Here is a 25,444-nt window from a genome sequence, read left to right as displayed (position 1 = left end):
TCAATCACACACGATACAAGCTCCGTCTGCTAGACCGCCATGTTAAGTCAGGCACTGTAAGTCTTTTATTTCAAGGGTATCAGGGTTACATAACCACTGCCACTAATGTGGAATTGTTGTCTCTTAATCGCTTTTGAATTTTTTATATCTACAACATCAGCACTGAAAACAAGCTCTAATGTCAGGGGTAATGCACTGACTGTGGGATGGTATTAAACATTCAGGATCTTCATGCAATGACTGTCCCATCTCGCCTGCTTAAGACAAACCAGGAGGAGGGGTCCTTCACTCATATTGCCCCTCCCAGACGGAGCACCACGCCCAGCCCAGCTCTCTGTAAATCCTGCTCCTAGAGTGTATATCAGTGCTTTGTGTTGTCTACATCTTATCTGGTGAACATGAACATTTACAGCACCTCTGCTTATTGCATGTAACATATCACTGTCATCAGTTCAAGTTATTCTAAAGTAACTAGATTAATGCTGATGTTTCTCACATGCATTCTCTTTACTTGTGTTACATTTATAATAGTAAAGTTATGTGTTTTAAACTACATATCGATTGTAAATCTACATGGGCTTTCAAAAGTCTTTTGACTGAGACTGATCAATATCCACTCTGAGTACAAATTTCAAATTCATCAGGCCTCCTTATATAGTATTGATTTTGTGCAATGGCTGCCCTGAAAAGAATCTGATTACTTTTTTCTCCCATCAGTCAGAACAAACAGAGGCTTGGTAGCAGCAGTCAGGTAGATCTGCTGTGCATTAATACTTCCACGTTGCCTTTTTGTGATGTGACTGAGAGGTGTGTTTTATAGTAGTTTTATAGTTTTATACATTTTTTTGCAAATCTTCTGATCTACAATCTCTCTGTATTTGATTATCTATTGTTGCATATGTTGCTTGCTAAAATAAAACCAACCTTGCACTGCTGTTGATCAGAGTTGTCGTGCATTTGATTGTCAAACTGCTCTCCAAGCATCATCACCACTGCATTTACTTCAATAATTAGTAAAAGTGTGAAATCCTTGATGTATTTTCACATTGGCAGGGCTGCGGTACTCTCTATGGGCAGGACCCCAGGTTCAGATGCAGCATAATGTATGCAGTCCTACTCCAGCAGAGCTGCAACCTACAGTAATATCCGACCCCCCCTGCCGCCGGGCACTGTTGTGGTTTGAGAGTATTGCAGACAGAGGGACGGGAAATATGGAACTGGTCTTGAATAGTAATAGCTTTGCAGACACTCCACACATTGCAGCTAACGTTCAGCTGTGCAGTTTAGACACAGCAGAGTGAGCATCCCCAGTCTTTCCGTACTCCTCACACACTAAGGTTAGTGTCGGTTGATCAGCTGATGGGAGATGAAATGGGGCCACAGTGACATCTAGTGGCTTTTTATTGTCGCTGTGACGTGTGTTGTAGGTTGTGATCATTTGGATTTGTTTGCACTACTATGATCATTACATTTCCCAGTGAAAAAATATGTTTTCCAGTCAAGAAAGCAGTGCCAGAAGACATAGAAGTAACATAATTTAGGCTGAAGCTGGCTTTTTAGTCGCTTAAACTGCAACATCTAAAAGCTTTTCTTTCATATTCTTCCTCTTATGACTCCAACCTTGACTGTCTGGCTTCTCTCTTTTCTCATAAATGTCTTTCTTTAATGCTATGTCTGCACTGGAGTGCAGGCACTGATTTTTTTATTATTTAATTTGTTCCAGAAATTGAAGACACTCCTCAGATAATTTAATCAACAAGGCCAGCAAGCATTGGGCGCTGTCCTGTATACACAAGTCTTGGACTGAAATGTTGGCAAAAACAATGTGATACTAGCTGGCCTTGACAGACAAAAGCAGAAAGAAAAGCTATGGAGCAAACAAGGCGTGTGTGGGTGGGGTGATCATGAATGTGGGCGGTTCAGTCTGAGTCTAAACATGAGCTGAGAGCTTTAGAGACCTTGACCACTGCGGGCCATCATAAGCCAAGGTTCTGATAGAGCCTTAAGCATGTGTTTATTATTACTAGCACTTGGAGTGAACAAGAAAACACCATAATGAAACATTTTGATCAGTGTTCCTAATGCATGATCTAGCACCAAAATATAAGAAAGAACCCTGCATGACGCACTCCATGATTTTACACTTAACAGACAGTGGAGTTATTAAGACGGCTCTTACCAGGCTTATTTACTGCTAATTCTTCAGTTGTTTACCTCATTCTCCTGTTGTTCTCTGATAAGAGCAGAGTGGGGATGTGGGGAGCTCCTTGGCTCCTGTCTGGTGTGCAGGTTTGAGCTTGGCTGCTCTGTTTGAAGTGCCATGGCGGGGCCTGTATCTATACTCTGCACCTGGAGCAGACCGTGTAGAACAGATTTAAAGCTATTTCTGGTATTCCCACCTCAGCTAAATGTGTAACCTCACAATCGCCTCTGAATACAGATGTACTGCTTCACAATGAAGCTGTTCTAGCAGTGTCAGCTATTGTCTAGCTTGTCTTGTATCAGCTCAGCTCCAGCTAATGGCCCATCATCTATCCATCTATACAGGGCTGGCCATCATGAAACCCCTGCCGAATAGCCCAGCCTGGTCATTAAAGATCAGAGCATTGTCCTGCACAAAAAAGGGTTGGGGTTAACTCCTCTATTCTGCTTCTTATCTGATTGTAGAAATGTAAATGATGTACCAAGAATGCACAATATGCCGTCAGACCCCCGTGCCTTTGCTCGCCTCGGTCGATGTGAAGCTAATGTAAGTATTTAACCCTCTGATGGACCCCTGGCTAATGCCATTAATTCCTTTCTACAGATGATAAATGGTATTTTCCAAGGTTGCGTAAAAGCTGTGACTGATGAATGCATACCCAACAGCACTCTAAATAGCCATCTTCCCCACAGTAATGCACACAATGGAATGGGCACGATTTATGTGGTATCATTCGAGTCCATTGACCCTCTTCTTTAATGGCAGTTGCTCTACTGACCTGATCTCTCACACTGAGATGATCAAGATGCAGGCCATAGGTTTTCAGACGCACAATGTTCTCAGGATATCCATCTCCTGACAGGATCTGGGCTGGAAGTTGGTCTTTCTCTCTAAGCTTCGTAATCACATCAGTTGACTCGTCTGACCTCAGACCCGTGTTTTCGGGAAGCAGTCTGTGGCTGGGTGTCGACATCATTGCATCACGTGTCTGCCCTCTGATGTAAATTCAATCCCACTGACAGTCCTGCCAAAATAGGAATGATGTATTACACAACAGGCACGCCTACCACGTCCTCATCAGTCTTCATGCCCTTTTCACAGCCTCAAACAAGATGCAGCGTGCTTTTAATTTTGATTCGAGATGTTTAATTTATTTTGATTATTGATTTTATTTGTTGTTACCCAATATGATTTTAAAATAGATCTTACTTTGCCATTCAATAGTATTTGCAATACCAACTGAAAAGTTTGTATGTCTAGTTTGTCTCATTCACTGATGTTGCACTATGCTAAGTTTCATTCATATCTCCATGCCTTTCGCTCATAGGGGTCCGTTTGGTGTACAAGCAACATTAGCGTTTTGATGTTTCTCCGAACTATTCAACACCAAGCTGGCTTCTGTAAATGTCAACTGGTGTGTTAGTCATTAAGATTCGGTTGTATAGCATTTTGGAAAGGTCATGTCGAGCCGGTGGGGAAAAGCAGTCACTGATACTCGCTGTGCTGTGACTGACTGCGACATGGATACCAGCCTGCTGTTGGCAAGGCTTTAGGGCCGGTTTAGATTGCTTCATTGTCCTCAGGGGCTTAGTCACACTTCCTCTACATGTTTGATTAGGATCAGGGAATTTACAGGAAGCACACAGGATTTAAAGTGAGATTCAATGGCCTCCTTATGTTGTGGGCTTGGTTAACATTTTTTTGGTCTTCGATAAAAACTATAAAAATCTGTTTTGAATTGTGGGCTGACCTTACATACACCCATACACACATACTCCTTACTTCAAAACCTCTCACATGGTTTCATTTAAATGTTTGTGTTTGATCCCCAAAGAGGTGAAATTACACATAATTTCATGAAAAACAAAGATTACAGAAAAGTCTGAAAAAATTCATCTAAATTCTTGTGTACCACAACTTTTTTTCTCCTTTCCTCTCCAATTAATCTCACGACTCCTTCAGATTTAGTCAGCTCAATTAAAACAATTCAGAAATACTCAATACTACTGTCAACTATGTGATGATTCAATTTATGTGTGGTTCGTTAAAATCTGGAGGTCATATTTTAGCTTCGTTTCCACCACTGTGTGATTGGATGTTCTCTTCCACCCACACTATTTTCATTATGCTCGTGGCTGACCCTGCTTTTACGTGCGTGCCCTGTTTGTTTATGGAGCGCTGTGGTTTCACGGCAGCATAAGCATAATTGACAGACGTTGATTTACTGATAATCCTTGGCTTGGCTCTCACTGTGGACCTCATAAGGAGTGGCATTGGCTGTCAGCCTCACACGTCCTTGAGTCAAAGCTGCATGTTGCCCTTGACACACACCTCTCTCTCTGTCTCTCTCTGTCCGTCTCTCTCTCTCACTCTGTGTCACTCTTTTTCTATTTCTTTAAAAAGCTTTATACCCGCGTAATGGCTCACTGCAGATTGCTGACAGGGCGCAGATATGATTGCATACAGAGCAAAATGTCATTTTCTCAGGGGCACCCAGTAATTACATTTTTTGTTGACACGTGACACATTTTAGTCACACTTGGTTGAAACAGCAATTAGTTGAAATTCAATTTGGCATGATTTAATGTTATTGCATGTAGAGCCTGAATGCAGATCAATTGTTGAAATAGAATTTGAATGAGAATTTTCCCAGCTACAATTCAGTGCTACAAGTAAGGAGAGCTTTTATTGTTTGGTGTGTAGATTTTGTAACATATATTATCCAGGTTAGTGTGGCAAAAATGCAATGTAGTTTTTTGCTTAACTATACTATCTACAGCTATGAAATATGTACAGTTTAGTTATTATCTTATGTCTCTATGGGAAATCAATATTAATGAGATTTCCCCTGCATATCTTGTGTGTAAAACCATCTGTATTCACATCTCCATCTCCGACCAATATCAACTTTTGGTGTGTATAATTATGAGAGATTCAAAGTAAGAAACACCTTCTTGTTAAGCATTAGTATAACTATGTACATATTGCTTCTTTCTTCTAATGCCATTATGTCTTGATTAAGATCTCCACTGCAGCAGCACACTAAATCGCTTACACCGCTGTGCTGAATTCCAGTGGTGGCGAGAGACCAGTTGTGTAAACCTCTACATCCTCTTTTCTCAGGTTTTTTTCTCTCTTTTCTGCTTCGATTGCCTTCGGTTTTCTAACACCCCTTTTTCCTCTGTGTCCATTAGCACACTGCAGGTATTTCCGCTTGGCTTGTCATGTGTGGATGGTGGCACGGGAGGGCTGAGAAGGATGTGTGCTTTTATGGGAAAGAAGGACGGGGAGGATGCTGAGGTCAAATGTGGGAAAAGTGAAAGAAAGAGTGAAGTCTTGGTCAAATGAACGATTGAAGGGGAAAAATAAAAGGTGGTGGCCAGAAAAGGTGGAGTATGTGGATGTCAAGAAAACTCCTGGGAGCTGCCTTGCTCTGGCAGGCTAATTGAAGTTGTGTGTGGCAGCTGGCTCAGAGCTGTCACTCCAATGAAGAGCCCATTTGCTGCGTTTTGGAGGCTGTGTGCTGAATTCTGATGATGTTAAAGAAAACCCAGACCACGGCACACATCCCTCTCCCCTCCCCAGCTCTCCACAGATTATATGTAACAAGGTCAGAGGTATTCTGAACACGAGCAGTGACTGAACGTGAATTATTTTGTTCTGAGGATTTTGTAAATTTGTCGGTCGATATCATACATGATAATGTGATATTAAACTCTGCGGGAAGTGTTTTCACTTGTTCAGCTTTCCCTTGTTGGATTAGAAGAAATTATGTCTTCTTGTAGAGCACATAGCTGCAAGCATCCAGTGAATTATTTATCATGAATTAAAGCAGTCAGTTATGAAAATATTTAACTAAAAACTAAACCGAGTAGGCTGTCACTGAGATGCAGATTCATGCACATGGCTGTTAATATTGAATGAAACTGAATCTGCCAATTTTGTGTTTGGCTGTCTAGTTTATGATATGTTCATGTTTGAATACTAGTAAAAAAGATTATCAAACAAATAAAATAAAATAAAAACGTCTCACTTTTCTCGCTTGTTTTCCATTGCACTCTGTTGTTTTGCTAAGCTGATTTGTATTCAACACAATTCATTGCCTGTTAAAAACATATGCAAAAGCTCTCTGCATTCCTGTCAGGTTTTCACCTCTCATATGTATTCAACAGAACACACATATTTAAACAACAGAATATATTTTTACAGGCAGCATGGTGGTGCTGTGGTTAGCACCGTTGCCTCACAGTAGGAACCTTTCTGTGTGGAGTTTTGCATGTTCTTCCCGTATTTATGTAGGTTTTCTCTGGGTACTCCGGCTTCCTCCCACAGTCCAAAGATATGGGGGTCAGGTTAATTGGTGACTATAAATTGCCCAAAGGTGTAAATGTGAGTGTGAGTGGTTGTCTGTCTCCATGTGTCGACACTGTGATTGACAGGTGACCAGTCCAGGGTGTGGATTGGCTGCAGCCCCCCATGACCCTTAAGGATAAGCGGTATATCCACAAGATGAATGCCAAGTAAAGATGGAGATTATAACTGAACGCCAGACACAGACTTTTAGATCATTGATGACTCTTCCTCCCTGCCCCCACAGATAATTTCCTCTCAGTCACATCTTGTAGCATCAATGGTCATCTGCCAGTCTTAATTGCTAATGAGCAGCACAGGCAGGACAGTTATTGATCCACGCCATTGAAGGTTCCACATACATTTGCATATATGCATGTTTGTACTTTAACCAAGTTAAACTTATGTATAGTGAATAGCGCATTTTATACACAATAAAAGTTTGCAAAAATCACACGCGCAATGATTCACTTACTTAAAGGCTTTAAGCTCGGGTGAAATTCATAATGGCTAAAATGGCAGCGTTTTACTCTGGCTGTCAACTTTTCACACGCTAATAGAAACAGTCCTGTTCTCATCTTTGTGACAATACATGTATCAGATAATCTTGCTTTAGAAGTCTCTCAACTATAAATGTATAAAACTCAACCTTTATTCTTTTTAAGATTGTTTTTTGACAATTTATTATCAAAGTCCAATTTCTGTGTTTTTAGATTTTGTATTCAGCATCAGACTCAGACAATGAATTGACTGAGGCTGGGAATAGATGCTCAAAGTGGCCCACAGGTGCCACACAGCATGTCACTAAATCATGAACCAGTCGCCATCAATCTGCTTATCCAGGCTAAGACAGAATTCATGTGGGGGCCATTATTTAGTGAGCAGGAACCTCCTTTCAATTGCATTGATTGGTGCACACTACATCCAGGCATGAACACAAGGTTTGATTTTCTTCCCGTAACGCTAAGATACAAAAGCGCAATTGGTGTCAGTTCCATTCAGATCTTTTACTTAAGTTAAAGTAGAAAAGGTGTAAAAGTAACACAGTGTAGAAATACTCTTACGAGTAAAAGTCGCACATGCAGCATGGCCCATTTCTAAATAATATTATATCATTGGATTGTCATATTGATGTATTAATGTGTAAGCACCACAGGTGATAAACGTGGAACAACTATTTCATGTCACTTGGTATCTATAGTAATACATCATAACTTATTTATTAATTACATTTTTTTAGAAAAGGTTGCATTAAGACATTGTTCATGGGAATGTCAAAGCTACAAGGACTACAAGGAATATTTGCCTCCAAAGTAGCAAAAAATGGAAGTAATGCAAGTGCAACTTGCTCAAAATTGTACTGAATCACAGCAGTTGAGTAAACATTGCAAGCTACTTTCCACCACTGCAAAAGAGAGAAATACCAGATGAAGATGGAAGGAGAAATGTTGTTTTGAATATGAAATATGATGCTCCACTATTTTGTACATCGCGTTGACCCTGGTAGTTGCCAAGGCTTGTGTTGTGGTTACAGGTTGATTGTTCGAACATGATGACAGAGCTCCAACTTTCCCATCCACCATCAGTTACGTGTTCACTCTTCTGATGAGGACATTTTCTGTTGGATGAACGCCTCGAAAAAGACAAAATCACTCAGCAACCCTGCAGCTATAAAGGTAGGCTCTGACAATGTGGAGGTATTTGTGTCGGAGGAGGAGCCCGTGGGAAGATAATAGATAATGACTCCGTTTCATATCAATTCTTTGAATTTCTGCTGCCTGGCAACCATGAGCCTTGACAGTGTACATTGTATATGCAGGGCTCATGTTTGAAGGACTTTAGGGCTATTGAGTTGTTAGAGAGTAGGTACTGTATGTATAGTGATGTAACATGCTTTATATTCAGGAGATGAAGGGGTTGAACAGGCCACACACTAGCACACTGAGTACAGAGAAGTCATTGCTACGTGTTTTGATTAAGCCTCTCATTGCTTCTGTAATTTACTGTAGTCCTCCCACATGTGAAAGAAAATGGCCAAAATTTGTTGAAGAATTGAATGTATTTAACCATGCTTTACAGCTGGGAGTCATTTTCCTCAGAAGACCTCTGAAATATCTTTCCAAATTATGTTTATAAGCAATTTTCATTCAATTCTGAAAAGTCATGAACTGCAATCTCCAGTGCAATGATCAATTTTGTCAATGAAAAACACATTTCCTCTACAACTTCAGCAGGATGGATACGACCTCCCATCCCATGATGCCCTGGCACAGATCTTACCAAATTACCGCCACCCACTCATGGGAGCCCAACAAGAACAGGAGAGACCAGCAGAAAGGCCAGAGGCCACACAGGCCAACAAACGCAACATGAACTACACCTATCAAGTGCATCATCCACATAAACGGTAAGACAGAAAGCTGCATGGAGGAAGCGTGGATTGAATTAATACTCTAAGACTACGAGATTTTCAAAGGATTAATTTTTCTAATGAGTTGTATTTATTAAATGTGTTCATGTGTCTTAGGCCCCCTCTGCATGACTTTGAGGATGATCCCCACATGGCAGAGATCACCAACCTTCAAACAAAGGTGAGATAAGACACAATAGACACCTAAACTCTTGAATCAATCAGTGAAGTAATCCCCACTGTCACTTTTAGTTAGTGAACAGTGACATGTGGAGACCGGTGAGATGGGACACTATGCTGAAGCAACGTCTGGGAGACAAAATAGCAGATAGCAGAATAGATTAACATTTCTCAGACTGATTGCACTCAAGGAGGACTGAGTTGATGAGGCTGAGCTTGTGCTAGTGTCCCAGAGTGTTATTCAAGCATATCTTGTCATTGGGATTTTCCTCATAATTAATTGTACTTATTTAAATTCACTGCGTAGATCTTTGGATTGGCCAGAATTTTACATGTTTTTTCGTAGACTTTGTGTTAAATAATGTAGATTTTGATACATAGATGGTGGGAAGGTCTTGGTATTACTTGGATAATTTCATAATGGCTGTGTTTACTATATAATGCTGCTGTACATACATAATCACAATTATAATGGTTTGGAAAAGCCTAATTAAATACCACATCCTCACATTACAATCCAGCTGCCTTCTGTCTGTGATACAAATGTCCGAAAGTGACAGTATGTATGACAGCAAGACGCCTTTAATGTCTTCAAATCATAGAGAGGGGAGGGGGAACCTCAAATATTCGCAGGCAGAGACAGAGATTCCCCTTTTTATGTTTGACACATGATGGGACTCTCCAGACTCATCATGGGGAGCTGTCCTTCCCATCATGCCTGTGGGCCCCCCAGCAGAGATGCCATCTCATCTACAGTCATGATTGTCAACCTCGTCCCTGCCCTTTCAATTAGATGCTCAATTTCACCCCTGTGTCCCAGGGGAGCCACAACCACACCATCCGAGATTGGAATCCCCTCATTGTCGCACCCCCCCTCATACATGCAGCTGGACCCTGCTTTCAGGCTCCATTCAGCTCTGCCTAGTCGATGTGATAGAAGGGCAGAGAACAATGAGCATATACAGTACAAGCTGCGTGACAACATGCACACGCCTTACACCGAGAAATATCTGATAAAAGAGCTCTGCAACAATATGACTCCTGGAAGCTCTGAATGCTTTTTAGGAAGCTAAAATCAATGAGGAATTTTAAATCTTTTCAAAGGGAAAGAAAGGCAACAAGAATGTGAAAGGAAAAAATGTACCATAAATATTTTTTAAAGATTTTTGTGAATATCAGTGTTGTTTGTTAGACTGTCAGTCTGACATATTCTCATGAATTTGGCATGAGTTGTGTCTCTAGAGTTCAGCAAATAGGCTTTCGCAGGAGGATGGCTCCGTGAATTCACGACTAGGGTTTATCCAAAATCCCTGGGTAAAGCTCCCATGACAAAAGAGACTTTTGAAAAGACCTTCACAGGATAGGGTGTTATTGTCTCTTGGGATTTGTGGAGCCAGAGTCATGAATTTGATGCACACAAACCTTAAACAATCGATTACAGGAACATCACACTTTACAGCATATTTTCTTTTGGCTCCCAGTTATGTCCCATTTCTCATGTTATGTGCTTATCCAAAACCAAGAGAAATCAGTTATTCATTGAGACACTGAGCCCATAACAAACCATACATGCAACATGTATTTGCTGTGGAGCTGTTTTTAAATTCTCTTAGTATACAGACGTGTCTTGTTGTCGACATCCTGGCGTCTAGAAGTCTTCAAGATGGGGTTGAAGAGACATCTAGTGGTGGTGATCACATATAGCCAGCCAGCATCAAATCTGTCCCATCAATTTTCTGGGAATATTTTATGCAATCTTGTCACCGTTTCTGGGTATTTGATTACAAATGAGTCAAAGTCATTGCACTTTACACCAACCTTGATGACACTCACAAACCTGAGACAGGTACAGTTTCACCATGAGATCTACATGGGTTTAGGATTAAAGGGGGAATAATAACAAATTCAAACACCTGGCATGAGACCGACTGTCCACACCTCTCCATCAGGAGGTGGACAACTATCGTGCAGCCATGAGTAGGATGGCAGAAGACATCATAGCGCTAAGGACACAGGTGCTGACGCTGGAAGCAGAGAACAGCCAGCTCCGGATTGATCTGTCTCTGCACCAGGATCTTGGCCGGAATCTGCTGGATGACACAGACATCGACGTCATGACCAAGGCTGAGATTTCTGACCGTATAGGTAAGGCAGAGCAGTATGGTAAATTACCCAACTGTATGCTATCCGTCCATAGGCATCCTGCCTTAAACTGAGCCTGAACCAAAACCATGCAAAAGCAATAATTGAAATTCTATGTGCTCACAAAAAGTTGAGATCAAATGTAGAAAAATTCACAAATGTCAGAAAGTTTGCTATGCTATGCAGCCAGAAGTTATTGAACCCTCAGTCCATGTTGTTATGGGTTATATTATATTATTATTTCATGGGCAGATGAAGTAGTGATGTGTGAGTTGGCTCACTGTGTGTTTGCTAATCCTTTTGAGTGTCTATTCCCAAGCAGACTGTGCTGTTTTGTGATAAGGCAGCTCATTTAGGCCACAGACCCTGATAAGCTCTGTGGGTAGTACATGTCTTATCTCCTGAAGGACAGTTTGTGACTCTCAGTGAAAGGATGTTCCTGAAGGTCTCTCTGTTGTCATCAAAGCCAACTATCTAACAGAATATTCATTCAATTGGGTCCAAGCTGCAAAACTGTTAAATGTTAATCATTAATCAGTCAATGAAACTTAAGTTTCATACATCAGTCACATTTTAATTCTCATCAAAACTTAGTTGTCCTTGTGGGATTAAAAAAAAAAAAAGCACAAATAACGGATGTATATCATTATCCAGATTTATGCTGCTGTGTACAATTTGTCCTCCTGTTTTAAAGCCTCTCTGAAATTCAAGCTGGCCAGTGAGACCAGTAAGGCTGCCTCTCAAAGGGACAGAATCCAAAAACTGCAGAATGACCTGATCAAGGTGTGTGCATACACACATTATACAAATGAAACATAGATAATTCATGTCAGTGTATATGTAGTGTTCATGTAGTTTACTCTTCTGTCTTCCTTTTACGTGTGTGCTGTGCAGAAGAATGACAGTGAGAAGGAGCTACTAAAACTTCAGAGAGTCCACCAGGAGCAGCAGGAGGATCTGCAGCGCTTGGCAAAGATGGCAACTTTGGAGGCCACTCTGAAACAGCAGCAAAAGGTGAATAGTCAGCTACAATGTCCAGTCTACACTATATATACATATATATACATATATATCGGATTTCACAACAGTGAAAGCTTCTCAGCTCCAAATACATATGTTGGGATAATATCCTGTACACTTGTGCCATCCCAATTGTTCAGGTCATTGAGAGGATGGAGAAAGCATTAGATGGCAAGCTCAGAGAAAACCAAAAACAAAGTGGTGACAAAAGGCCAGTGGTGAAAAAACAAAGAGGTACGTGGACTCAAAGAGGTGAGGGAACAATATGTGTTCACACAAACATTTGCAGAGGCCAGAACCTCTCCATGCTGTGTAGGTGAGACTGGTCACAGAAAGGAAGAAATAGAGTCGGCCCTGGCAGCAGAAAACACTCGTCTCAGAGAAGAGCTGGACAGGATTCGCCAACAGCCTGCCCCAGTCATCATACAGCAGTCAGCACAGGTACTCCTAACACATTCAAGCCAACAGTGTGGTGTGAAAATGTTGTAAAACTCTCCTCAGATTAAGGGGCTGAGGATTGTCTCCCGCTCAAACTCAAGTTTTGATATGTCTTGAGGAATATATTATACTGTTTTATTGTACCACCCCCAAATTTTGAATTTAGCTGACGTGTGTCATGTCCGCTTCAGACAAGAGAAGCACTACTGCTCAAGGAGAGGGTGACTTTGCTGAATAAAGTGGAGAAGGCTGAGGCAAGAGTCCAAACGCTGGAGGTTCAGGTGAAAGAAATAGATACTATTGTGTTGCTTATGTTTCATAGACATATTGGATCACTAATTTCATTCATGGTCAAGTGGATGCTTTGCCTTTGTTTGCACGTATTACAGCTGGAGGAGAACTCTGCATTATGGGGGAGACAGAAACAAGAAATAATGACCAAACTGAGTGAGCACAGACATGGCTTCGTCCGGACCTCCACCACAATCCTTCATAATGTTTCCTCGGTCAGTTGACTGCAGTTAGCTTTTACTTTACATAACACATACTGTGTTTGCTGTAAGTATTTGACATTTAATGATTTCTACTTCTTGCAGAGGTCTGTATCAGAATCATTGTATCAGCAAAGCAGACAGAAGAAGTAGAAGCAGAAGCCTGTAAAATGACCTGAAAAGGATTTACTAAACTGTTTTCTTTGATTTAATGTTCCTAATGAGATATTTTAATCTAATAAATATATCTAGATGTTAAAAAAATAATTATAAGACATGATTTGAATCAGTTGTATTGCTTTATTCATCAGTGATTAATACAGATTGTATTTTAATATACTTTATGCCTTGTGCACATGGAATAAAGGTTTTGTACAGACAATTTTAATACATTGTGCACACACAGACTCCACTTTCCATAATTAAGCATTAATATACACTACATATACTTGTTCATATCTGTTCTCTAGTTATTGAATTACTGAGGTAATCTGTTCACACATATTTTTAGCTTTTTCTTTCCTAATGTTTTGTTCTTGCTCTCCATCAGTATCTGGGGTTGGAAGATTTTTTTAGCGTTCATATTGTGGTGCTTTACAATTAACTGTGGTAAAGAGGCTGTAGAAATTAGCCTGACTTATCATACACCAAAGTTTTCTCTCAAACTTGGTGTTACCGACTAGTATGAAGAGGCTTCAAAGTTAATATTATAGGCTTCTCTGGTAAGAGAATGAGCTCGAAGGTACTCTGCACATCCACATGACGCTGTTTCTCCACTCTGAAGTTCTCCAGCATCTGCAAAAACAGAAAGTAATACACACAGTTAATGTGCTGCATAAATGAGCCACAGAATATGATAAAACTCCTCTTTACTCTCTGTGTATCTTACATGGATAAGGAAGATTTGCATCTCTGTTTCAGCTATTCTTCGTCCTAAACACTGACGGGGACCGAAGCCGAAGCCCAGGCTCCTAAAGTAGTGCGTCTCTGTCCTCAGCCAGCGGGAAGGCTGATACTGCTCCGGACGGAAAAACACTTTGGGGTCTCTGCCCATTGCATACAGTCCTAACTGCACCAGAGTCTAAACACAAACACACATGAAAACACAAAAAAGGTGCCTTAACACCGTGCTCAAATACAAAAACATGATTAGGTGATTTATATATTAAGCGCCTCTTACCCCAGCCGGGATGTGGTAGTTTTGAATAATGATATCTTCTGCTATGTATCTTTGCAAGCTCACTGCAACTGGGTGTAATCTGAGGGATCAAAATATTTTATATTTAACGAGACTTATTAATTCATGCAAGCACTAGTAATTTTGTAGTGTACAATTGGTCAAAAGAAAATAAAAATCTAAAAGCCAAAGCACCTTTAATTTACTGCCTGGCATCTCAATAGTATCATCATTAGTATTCTATATCTGGCACCGCCATTTCTTTCACCTCAGTGTTTCCTTCAAAGCCCCTTTGACCAATGGGATCCGCTTCAACATCTCCAACATGTCTCCCTGGCTTTCAGCCCGAGCTGCAGCCACCTCCGCTCTCAGCTCCTCCTGGAGGTTTGGGTGCCTAGCTAATTCATACAACGTCCACAACAGCGTTATAGAAGTCTGCAACACACAAATAGAATTAAGAAGTTTTAAAATGCCGAAAAAAAGCCACATCCTGGAAATTAATATTTTTTGTCATTTATTTCTTACTGTATCCACTCCTCCAGCCATTAGCTCAGTGATGCTGGCCTTAATGTCTTCAATGGACAGCTTGTCCAACAAGAGCAGGCTAGCTAGGACTCCTGGGTATTTCTTTGGAGTGCCAGTTTCCTGTCGTAACTGCCTGTAGATGTTCTGGATGCAGCGGTCCGCTTAGGCACCAAGAGGATATAAATGAGATGAGAAACTGCCCTTTACAGTAGTACAAACATACAAATAGAAAATGTGATTTTCAGATGACAGAACTGAGAATCTCATGATGCCATTATGGGTCCTACCTTGGTTGAAGATCCCATCCCAAGCGTCCACATGGTCCCGCCACACCTTCGCTCCAATCTGCCTCAGCAGACGAGGAGGTATGTACAGCATGGGTGAGGTAGTCTTGAACATGAGAGTGATGCAGTCAATGAAATGTTGAGCTTCAGGGTCAATGTAGTCCAGCATCAAACCCAGACGCTCCCCATACAGCACTGAGCTTACCGCTGTGTAGGACAGAGAAAAAGAAAAGATGAGACAAAGACAATCGATATGTGAGGCATGAAAGGGCACTGGCGTACACAGTGGGAGAAATAAATTATACTTGGATATCAAAAGTGCTACAAGTCAGTCTTACACTCTAGTGCATATTTAAAGAGTTCTTGAGACAGGTCAGTGGTCCACTTGTTCTGGCCACTTCGTTCTATCTTTTTGTGGACTCTTGTCACAAAGTCCTGGCCCACTTCGTCCAGCAAAGGCACAAAATTTTCCAGCATCTTTGGAGAAATCACCTCCTTGTTGAGAATCACACGGTTTGATCTCCAGTCTTCTCCATTCCTGTGAGAAGATTGGCTGTTAAGTTAAACTAGTAATACAACTAGTAAGGAATGTCTTACAATAAAACCCTGTGATCCATCAAAATATCAAACAGTGTCAAAACAGAATTTTTACACAAGCAGGAGTGGATAATAGAACTTACTTAAGTAAAACTCCATATTTACGATTCCTGTAGTCTCTGTATGATGTCCAGGCTTCAACATTCAGCCTTTTAGGATGATGACCCTCCGCTTTAAACAGGATAGCAGCGTCTTCAGGATTGATGATATTCACACTTTCGTAATAACCTATTTTTTCTCTGACACAGAAAGTCGGATGGAAAAAGGTGGTGAAAAATGTCAGCTGTGTGTTTTTTAGAAAGCATGACCTTGTGGATTGTCAGACACAGATAATTTTCACAAACACAAATGTTTATATTTGGACAACAAAACCATTTGAAAGTAGTGATGTAATTCAAATCATTTGTTTTGTCTACTTGTGTTATTTACTTAAAATACACGATTAGTGTAATGCAGGGTTACTTGTTGTTTTTTGTTTTATTTAAGATTTAGGCACACTATTTTGCCTTCCATACCTGTAGATGGGTCCAAAAGTATTGAAGTTCTGCAACATGATGCGGTGAAGATTTCTGAAGCCGTCTAGTTTCCAAAAATTGTACAAGTTGGCCACCCCATTCTTCCACATTCCAGGAATCTCATTGAATGGCCTGACGATGCTGCAGCTCTCGGAGTATGCCTGTCTGACCACCGGCATACTGCTGCTACAGCGCAAGCCTGTTACTGCCGGCTCTTCTATCCAGGACAGGGGCAGCATCACAGGGCTCCGCCGTAAACTCCACCTGGCCATCCTGACAACAATAATGCTCACTCTGCTCTACCTTCAGCAGCTACTCTGGCTCTCCCAGGGACATCTGGTGCAAAAGGAGGCAGGTCTAAATAGTCAACCCCCCTTGCTGTCCTGATCAAGGCTCTCCAGTCAAACAGCCTAATAGAATACACCACAGCAGACTATGTCTGTATGTGTATGAGTTACTTACTTACTATTGTATCTTGTATCTTTAGCACCCTGCAATAATCTGTCTTTAAAAACTGTGGCAGAAACTATTAAGGCTATACAAACTAAAATTAGGCTGAAAGACCTTCAGAAAGTTTGTTGTCTTTGTAAACAACCACTTGCTTTGATTTGTGAAGAAAGACAAGGTCATAACAGAAATACAGTTTATAACAATCAGTGCATACATTAAAATAAAGTACTTTACAGTTGAAATTAAGGATTTAATAAATACCTATACAAATGTTACTATGAACACTATCTCTTAAGTAGCTGTACGAGTTCTTCCAGCTTCATGGCGGTTTTAAGGTCTCCTTGGATTTTAAGTCTGCCACTGGTGTAAGCAGCAAATGGTCGTAGCTCGCTCTGGAACATGGCCAGAAGGTCACTGCCACTCATACTCAGTGTCACGTCTGGCTCTCTGCCCAAGGACCCCGCTCCAGCGGCTCCACTACCTACAGAACACACATACAGAGCAAAGCTGAAATCTATGCAACTGTACTTCTCTTTGTGTTCACCACAAACATTTGAGCATTTTTTAGAAATCTCAATGAAAATGATCTTATACGTGTAGCACATTTTACAGCAATATCTGAACCGTCACCTTGGCTCAAATCCACATAGTAACTGTGATGTTGTCCATCTTCTGAGCTTATGTCAAACTGGAAGTAGGCCCCAACCTGGCGGACCAAAGTCTCCGAGAGCAGGAGCTTGATCCCACTCAGCAGGTCTTCAACAGATCCTAGTGTGGCCACAACTGCCTGAGGGGCACTGCTGAGCTCGTCTGTAAAAGTTATCGCGTCCTCTGAGGAGTTAAAAAAAAAAAAAGTCTATAGATGTATTATACAACATTATCAAAATGGGTACATGTTGTATGATACAGTTGAGTGTGTGAGTTACCTTGTTGTGGCTGTGAACTGACACTGTGGCCCAGAAAGTGCATGGCCAACTGCTGAATGGGGCCAGCAAGGCCTTCCAGACCAGGCACAGAGGGAGGCATGATGAAGGGTCCAGAGGGGCCCTCATCTGGTGCTTTTATTAAAGAGCCCAGGGTGAGCTCTACCCTGTCCACCTCCAGCCCCCAATGCTGAGTCAACTCATTTATGTCCATCTGTGGAGAGCAAGAGAGGACGTGAGTTTGATGTGATGGGGTGAAAAGCCGGCAGAGAGTAGCGCCACTGTAGTCTCACCCCGAGATATTCTCCCAGTTTAACTCTCTCAGTTTGGATCTCCCTGACAGTCTTCTTGGCCAGGCTGTGAGTCAAAGCATTCTGCGCCGTCATCCTGGTTGAGGCGTTCAGGTCCTGGACTGATATTACTGACATGACGGGGTTCCAGATCCTGAACTGGATGTCCGCTCCCACTGACAACACACCGCCATCCCGTGTAGCCACCTAGAGTAGAAGAATTACATTGTATATTAGTGCTGGTCATTTTACAGAATATAGAGACATCCCCTCTACTTTAAAGTTGATATTGATGAAGCAATCTTAACTGTGTGAACTGTGGCTCAGGGAAAGGTTAATAGAGACAATTATTATTCAATTAAATTTCAGGCAGCACGAAGTAATGATTTTAAGTATTATTAAGTTTGCTGTCACACATTAGTCAGAGCTCTCCCAGTATCAGTTTACTTTCTCAGGTTTCACACTGATCAACAGTGCACCAAGAGAGCCACCTGCAGGACAAAGCAAATTACATGACTGACAGAAATGTTAATTTACTTTAGCATGGTCGATGGGAACGTATGACTCTTTAGCTCATGTGTGCATTGTAAGACTCACATATTAAAACATGTTCATGACATAAGACACTGCTGTGTCTGTGATGAAGTTGAAAGTGTCTCAGATGGTGAATCAGAAACCAGAGACGAGGAGAATCACTTAAGACAATATAGCATACGATCCTTTACTATATTGTGGTCTGAACGTTATGTCTGTTCTACTGTTTGAGTACAAAACTGCCTGAAACTCACCCACTGATCTATTAAGTATCCCCCCATCACTAACACTGGAATTTAGATTTATTTTCTTAAAGTTTGCTTACTAAAGACTTTAGGACAATGTGACAGAAACTACTCCTGACCACAGCTGTTCTCTGCATTTTTCTGTGTTTCATGAAAGAGTTGTCCATCATAACAGCTAACTCATGATGAATGGAGTACAGTGGTTTACCTGGCAAGGAGGGATGTTGAAAGCACGGGTGCGCAGGTCTACTCTCTGCCACTGGTCAATGAAGGGCAGCACAAGGACAATACCAGGGCCCTTTGGAGGACAAACTCGACCCAGACGAAACACTACTATCCTCTGGTAGTTAGGCACTGTCTGCGGACAAAACGAGTCACGGTTGGTTGTTTTTAAAGGACATGCTGTGGGAGTGACTGATGAGACCATTTCTGCTTACTTTCAGGACAAACCATCCTGTTACAGGAAATGTTATAAAGGTGCAGATGTAGACGAGGAGGATGACAATCAGGTTGCAAGTCCAGGATAGCCATCCTTGGGAGGTATCTTTAAGAAAAGAGACAAATCTCAGTTATTTAGGGTATTTTCAATAAAACTTTGATGAGGAGAACAACCCAGCCTGTAAGCGCTGTTGTATGAAGCATGATGTCGTCCGTGACTTTAAAGGGAGCTTTGTAAAGTCTGAGAAAATGTACTCACATCACTTAAATGATTATGACTTGTGCTTGGAGACAACAGATTTTTAGGAGAGCTTTTCTTACAAACTGAGGGTGTGGAGTTTGAAGGACGTGCTTTCACCAGGTCAGACAAGGTCTTGTAGGATCCAGTGTTTATGGAGCTTGACACATTCCTGGGACAAAATTTAGGGATATCTGCAATATTAACCCTGGAAGTCTTACCCCAGCTTTTATCGAGTGCAACGTAGCGTGGTGGGTTTATTTTTTTTAATGAATATTTTATGTATTTCATTGTGTTCTCACGCGGCTGCAAGACAAATTTCCCTTGGGAACAATAAAGTTAAAGGTAACGTCGAAAGAAAAATACACAAACTCAGCAGTAATATCACTTTGACAACATCTGTGCAATACACATGTACATATTTTACATTCGCTATTTTTTTTAATATTTGCATTTTTTTTTTATTTTGCACTAATTCTGTCACTGACATTTTATTTCTGCACCTTTTCTGGCTCCTCTGTTGCTGTAACAAGTGAATTTGTGGGATAAATAATGTCTCAAATCTTATCTTATCTAGTCAGTGTTGACATACATGGTAACCGACTCTGGTAAATATTATTATTATTATTATTCTATCAGATTACTTGAGGCTTGTTCTCCCTTCTTGTGGTTATTTATTAAATGACAACCGCACTCTGAACCCCAACCACAGCTACTACAGCTGATGTTAGCTCATGTTAACTACCTACCAGTGAAGTCGTTCTCACAAACATTGGGCATGTTGTCAAAGGAAAGTCCTTTATAGTAGCCGGGCTGTGTGACGCTCTCATTGTCCACAAACAAGCCAGGAGTCCTCGGACTGGTCGAGTCCCTCTGAGGGACCCGCTGGTACGACTTGTTGAACATTGTTTGGTAAAAAAATGCAATGAGCTCTTAAGCTAATTATGCTAACTACGTGCCCAGCTAGTGTGAGCTTCTTCCGTGTTTTGGTCAGGGAAACTTCTTCTCGGTGTTTATTAACAGAGTGAATCTGCTCATTACCGCCACCTGCTGCTACTGCAGCACAACTGGAGCTTCCAGCTCAGACGAAAGACACAAGTTGATAAACTTTTACCTCTCATGGTCTCTTGTTTCAGATGTTTGGACTGAAAGCAGTCTAATGTGACTCTAATGGCTTAGACAGCCAAGTGTATTTATTCTTTTGTCATGGAAAGTTCCCCACAATATTCAGGCATCCTGTTTGGAAAGAAAATGCTGATCCAGCTTCTTCGTAAGCTCTTTAGCCCTAATGAACATTATCCAGCAGACATCATACTAGAGCCCCACCAATATTGAATTTAAATTTGAAATTTGAATCTAAAAGAGTGTTACTACTCTTTTTTCCCCTAATTACATAAACATTTTTAATAAGGACCCCAAAATGTTGGTTATTAAAGAATTGTGGCTGATATATGTTTGTTGTGATACAGTTAAAAGTTGTAAATTGATTGTTTCTGAAGGACTTCAAACATATCTTTGTAATTTCTGTACTGCAATTTTATTATTATATATCCGCTGACATATACTGCACAATAGCCATTGTACTAGTATATCTGTGATGAGCTGAAATTGGCCAATAATATTTTCTCATTGTGATGCATTAGGCTTTAAATAATATTTACTGCATTGTGTGTATTTTTGTAATATGTTTCATGTTATGTGTTCTCCTCTGTTTTTGTAAAATCAGATTGAGGAAGGACAAAATGGGCAAAGATGAACATACTTCTCAAATACAGCAAATACAAAAAAAATTACATTTATTTAAGACAAATGCTCACATTCAAAATGCACATCTTCATATATAAATACTGTGATAAAAATGCTTTACTCTCTAACTACAAACCAAGACAAAATAATTCAGTATGTCTGTGGTTTAACAAAGTTATAATATTTGCAAAGAAAACAGTGCAATAATTACTCACAGAATCACTGTATGCTTATTTATAATTAGGATGCCATAAACATGAAATATAGGCTACAAGCGGACAACAAATCGCTTGAGGGCTGGATTATTGTGCTTTTCCTAGCGGGTCCCATTCTTCTTCCATCGATGCTTGTTTAGTTTTTGAACATGTCACACAGCAGCTTCTCCATGGGTGTGCTGCCGATGGTCCTGTGAAAAAAGAGCTGCTCTACTTTCCCAGAGCCCACAAAGTGGAGGGATGGCAGCAGAAGCAACAGTCTCCCAAACCTTGACGGGCAAAAACAAAGGGGAGTGAACTTAATCTTTCTGTTCAGACTTTTATACAACAAACTTCAGATAATCCGGATGTTCTTTTGTTTGAAAATCTTACCTGGTGCATTGGTTGGGATACATTGAATGGATGTGCTGACCAAGCAACACCTGTGATTGGTCCTGCAGATTCTCCACCTGCTCTGGGTCTTTGAGGCTGCGTGTCTCTGCAAGTCAGACAGCAGACATTAGCTAAAATGTCCATTCAATAACAAACACATATTGAAGAGGGAAATAACTCCTTACCTGGCTTGAACAGTACAATGGCTTTCAGGCAGGCAAACTCAGTTGGGTCAACTGCCAGGGCCTTAAAGCGATTAAAGACCTCTTCCAAGACGCGCAGGTCAGCTGTGGGGGGACTGATCTTGGCCTGCTGCGTGGGAGAAAGATCTGGCAGAGACAGAAGAGGACAGCTGTCCATGGGTAGGGACCACTGGATGGCACACAAGAGGAACATCTCACTCCAGGCTTCTTCAAGGAGAATCACCTGAGGATGGGACAGACATACATGTTATCAGTCTCAAGATTTCTGTACTGCATGTGAAGATCGGTACAGTAAATTTACAAAAACACATCAGTCAGTCTCACCTGGTCTCGAAATGGCAAGTGGGCAAAAACAGGCAAATTTTTTGCCCACTTGACAGACATGAAGAGGAGTCGTGCCGATGTCTCATATATACTCTCTGCGCAGCTGGAGGTATATGGGGACTCACGACAGTCAGAGGGAGACCGGTCTCTCTCTGAATCATTGGTTGTCACATCAATATTTTCCTCCACTAGAAAAGAGAGGGTCACAGACATGGTCAGGCTACAGGAAATGTATTTCCAAAACAATTGTCCCATTTACGTAGGTACTTGTGTCCACCTAAATTTAATTAGTATCATATGATCTCACCATCTTCGGGCTCCAGCTTTGCACAGGTCTCTGCAGTCAGCAGGCTGACCATAAAGCGGTGGCTGTTATTGGGGTTGCTGCAGGGCTGTATGGTGGCAGGGGTGGTGACCGAGGAAGTGACCAGAGGTCTGCAGATGACTGATGAGTAGGTGGCAGAGGAGGTGAGCTCCCGTGTGGTTGCTAGGTGCTCATTTTTAGTGTCCACACATATAGAGTCTAGACTGACATGTGCTGTGCTTCGGGGCTGTCGCTCATTCTGCACAGCTGCCAAAAGGACGGGTAAATGATACATAATTTCAGGTCAGTCAAGGCTTCAGAACATCTGCACTATTATAGAAATTAGGCCTATGCATGCACAGATAACATACTTTTCACGGCAAACTCACCATCTTTGTTCATCCCAGATTGGAGACACTTCTTTAGGCGACAAGCTTGACACTGGTTCCGATGAGCCTTGTCGACAGGGCACCTGCCAGTTCCAGCCTGACACCTGTGGTAATGACAAAAGAATATCTTTTATATTTAAGTATATCAAAACTGGAAGATAAAAATGTTAGAATACAATGAATTGCTTATTGCACCAGTTATATTTCACCATTATATACATGATTATTCTGACTGGCCTAAAATCATATTTTGCTCACCTGTAGATTAGTCTTCGTCTCACACTGCGCTTGAAGAAGCCACTGCAGCCGTTGCAGGCGTAAATGCCATAATGTTTGCCACTGCTTGAATCTGAACACACTTTACAAAGCAGGCCATGGCCAAGATTTTTACCCAGGGCGGAACCTTTTTCTGTAGACAACAGATAGCAGAAATAAATACTTAATATTATTTCCCACTAATTTAATAATCAGTGGAAGCTATAATTGTACAGATAAGATTTTCATTAAATCATCTATTCACTTTTCATTGTATACACAATACACAAAAATGTATGGATATCATTATTCTGACATAATTGTACAGAGAAATATTTCCATCTTAATTTTGTTAAATCATTGTCATAATTTCACATCTTTTTTTTTTTTTTGATCTTTGAATGTTTTAACAATCAATGGCTCACCTGCTTCAGTCCCATCTGTGAAGTCTTTAGATTTGTCAGAAGAAAACATGTTCACTTTGGTCATGTGGTCCTCCATCCTGATGTTTGTTTTAATGTCTGAGCGTCACTTGATAAATAGTTTTAAGATAAATATAAGATTGCTCCCAAAAGTCTCTCCCCTTCTCTGAGAGTTTTTTGAGTGGCTGCCTGGAAGGATCAAAGCTATTTTTTCATGTGAGGAGTTGACGCATTGGAATTGCCCACCAAACGCGAAAGATGTAGAATTCGTAGTTCTTTCCACTAAAGCACATAGTTAATTTCTTCAGAAATCATCTGAGAGTTAGTCCAGGAATGCTCATTGATATTGATCCAGTGCTGTTGCCCTTTGTCTGGTCGCTTCTGATGTAATAGGGGGTCAATAGAATCACCACTTGTCCTCTTCTTTCTTTCTCCCTGACAGAATGAGTGTGTGAGCCTGAGTCGTCTTGGTTCCTTCTGAAGGAAGACAAGGAGATTAGCACCAGGCGCTGTGTAAGCAAATGCTGATTTGTCATCCTCTTAATCTTTACTGTCTATAAGGGTAAATCAATCAGTCACACCACTTACAGGCATAACACTATTCAACAAAGGTTAGCATAAACAGTTAAGGAACATTATGTGTTTTATGTCTGTCCCACACTGCTTCATGACTTCAGAAATTTGGCTGCTGCATTGTAAAGGTCACCAGTGTCTACTGTATCATGACACTTTTCTAACACCATTGTAGAAGAAATATTATTACAACAGTCCACGGCTGCTCTTTTTGTGCGGCTGTTTAAGTGCCATTTTGTAATGTTACAATATGTTAGTGTGTCCTTAGGTGTGTAAAATATATGTTCTTTTATTAATGTTAAGAGATATTTTTTTAAAAGATAGGTATGTGTACAAACAAAGATGCTTCACATGTTATCTAGCATTTTATAAATGTGGTGATGCTAGCTGAAATCGTCCATGAGTAAATAGTATCAACAAGAGACTCACAAAACCTTGCAATATGGATTATTTTTCCCAATCCCAGAACACATATGTTGCTCATGTTCCCGTTAACAGGGCAGTGGGCTTAACAGGGCAGTCTTACACTGTGGTGAAGACATTCCCTCTGTGCCATATTGGCCCTGCCAATGACACTAATGGCCTCAAGAGAATACAGCAACCCCAAATCAGCAAAGTAGCTTAACCTTCCATGAAATGTGGTCTCCTCTTGGAGGGGGATCACGAAAGGGGGTGATGAGAAGAAAAACAATTAGTGCAGAGATTGAAAGAGCAGCAGCAAGTTGACCCTTAATTCCATTCTTCTGCCATATGGTGACTCTGTCTGTCTAATTAGAAACCCAAGCGCAATTTACTGTTATTGTAAGAGCACAGCTCCTGGAATTGCTCATGATCTCGCTCCTCTTCATCATAAGGTATTACACAGTGGATGGCCACAGGGAAATGTCAGAAACATTAACACCTGTGCTTGCTATTTCCTGTACAGGTCTATCAAGCTAGAGAGATGGCTGTAGTCATTGCAGCATTTGGCCAATAACATCTAGTTCAGCCCTTTGATCTGACCAAAAGTAGCAGAGGTCTTATTAAGTCACTCTTGATTTCAGGAAAACAAAGTTGTATTAGAAACAGAGGTCTCTCTGTTGGCCTAAACTGGTGTATGAATGGATTACAAACTGTAGGGCAGTGAGGGTTGTGCACACAGAGCCATTTGAACTCCATTTGAAGATTGTGCTGCCTGAATCAGTTTTATAA

General features: G+C 41.0%; 4 protein-coding genes across 5 annotated transcripts; 1 reads left to right on the top strand and 3 right to left on the bottom strand.

The window, feature by feature from the left end:
* Positions 1-10,965: 10,965 nt before the first annotated feature.
* Positions 10,966-13,419, top strand: ccdc33 (coiled-coil domain containing 33). Its single transcript, XM_070830502.1, has 9 exons — positions 10,966-10,989; positions 11,093-11,288; positions 11,980-12,068; positions 12,180-12,299; positions 12,446-12,539; positions 12,622-12,779; positions 12,959-13,024; positions 13,133-13,249; positions 13,340-13,419. Exons 1-9 carry the CDS (start codon positions 10,966-10,968, stop codon positions 13,385-13,387), a joined length of 912 nt encoding a protein of 303 aa, XP_070686603.1. The 3' UTR covers positions 13,388-13,419.
* Positions 13,420-13,651: 232 nt separating this feature from the next.
* cyp11a1.2 (cytochrome P450 family 11 subfamily A member 1, tandem duplicate 2) lies at positions 13,652-17,114 on the bottom strand. The gene is made up of 10 exons (XM_070830535.1): positions 17,044-17,114; positions 16,333-16,668; positions 15,901-16,056; positions 15,559-15,758; positions 15,224-15,427; positions 14,937-15,097; positions 14,680-14,846; positions 14,415-14,493; positions 14,124-14,315; positions 13,652-14,029 (listed from the first exon to the last, which is right to left on the bottom strand). Exons 2-10 carry the CDS (start codon positions 16,602-16,604, stop codon positions 13,907-13,909), a joined length of 1,554 nt encoding a protein of 517 aa, XP_070686636.1. The 5' UTR covers positions 16,605-16,668; positions 17,044-17,114; the 3' UTR covers positions 13,652-13,906.
* Positions 16,981-20,421, bottom strand: stoml1 (stomatin (EPB72)-like 1). Its single transcript, XM_070830536.1, has 7 exons — positions 20,200-20,421; positions 19,212-19,318; positions 18,983-19,132; positions 17,999-18,202; positions 17,709-17,919; positions 17,413-17,613; positions 16,981-17,263 (listed from the first exon to the last, which is right to left on the bottom strand). The coding sequence occupies exons 1-7, from the start codon at positions 20,354-20,356 to the stop codon at positions 17,067-17,069; spliced, it is 1,227 nt and encodes a 408-aa protein (XP_070686637.1). The 5' UTR covers positions 20,357-20,421; the 3' UTR covers positions 16,981-17,066.
* Positions 20,422-21,547: 1,126 nt separating this feature from the next.
* nr2e3 (nuclear receptor subfamily 2, group E, member 3) lies at positions 21,548-23,759 on the bottom strand. 2 transcript variants are annotated; one of them, XM_070831267.1, is made up of 8 exons: positions 23,684-23,759; positions 23,262-23,412; positions 23,004-23,107; positions 22,618-22,881; positions 22,311-22,498; positions 21,969-22,209; positions 21,784-21,889; positions 21,548-21,680 (listed from the first exon to the last, which is right to left on the bottom strand). In XM_070831267.1, exons 1-8 carry the CDS (start codon positions 23,757-23,759, stop codon positions 21,548-21,550), a joined length of 1,263 nt encoding a protein of 420 aa, XP_070687368.1. The 2 variants fall into 2 exon arrangements, with proteins under 2 accessions (XP_070687368.1, XP_070687369.1); XM_070831268.1 differs by having other exon boundaries at positions 23,262-23,406.
* Positions 23,760-25,444: the final 1,685 nt, after the last annotated feature.

This window comes from Pempheris klunzingeri, chromosome 5, assembly GCF_042242105.1.
Source record: "Pempheris klunzingeri isolate RE-2024b chromosome 5, fPemKlu1.hap1, whole genome shotgun sequence".
Taxonomy (NCBI): Eukaryota; Metazoa; Chordata; class Actinopteri; order Acropomatiformes; family Pempheridae; genus Pempheris; species Pempheris klunzingeri.
The sequence above is the reverse complement of the archived record's forward strand: the minus strand, read 5'-3'. Positions and strand labels throughout refer to the sequence as shown.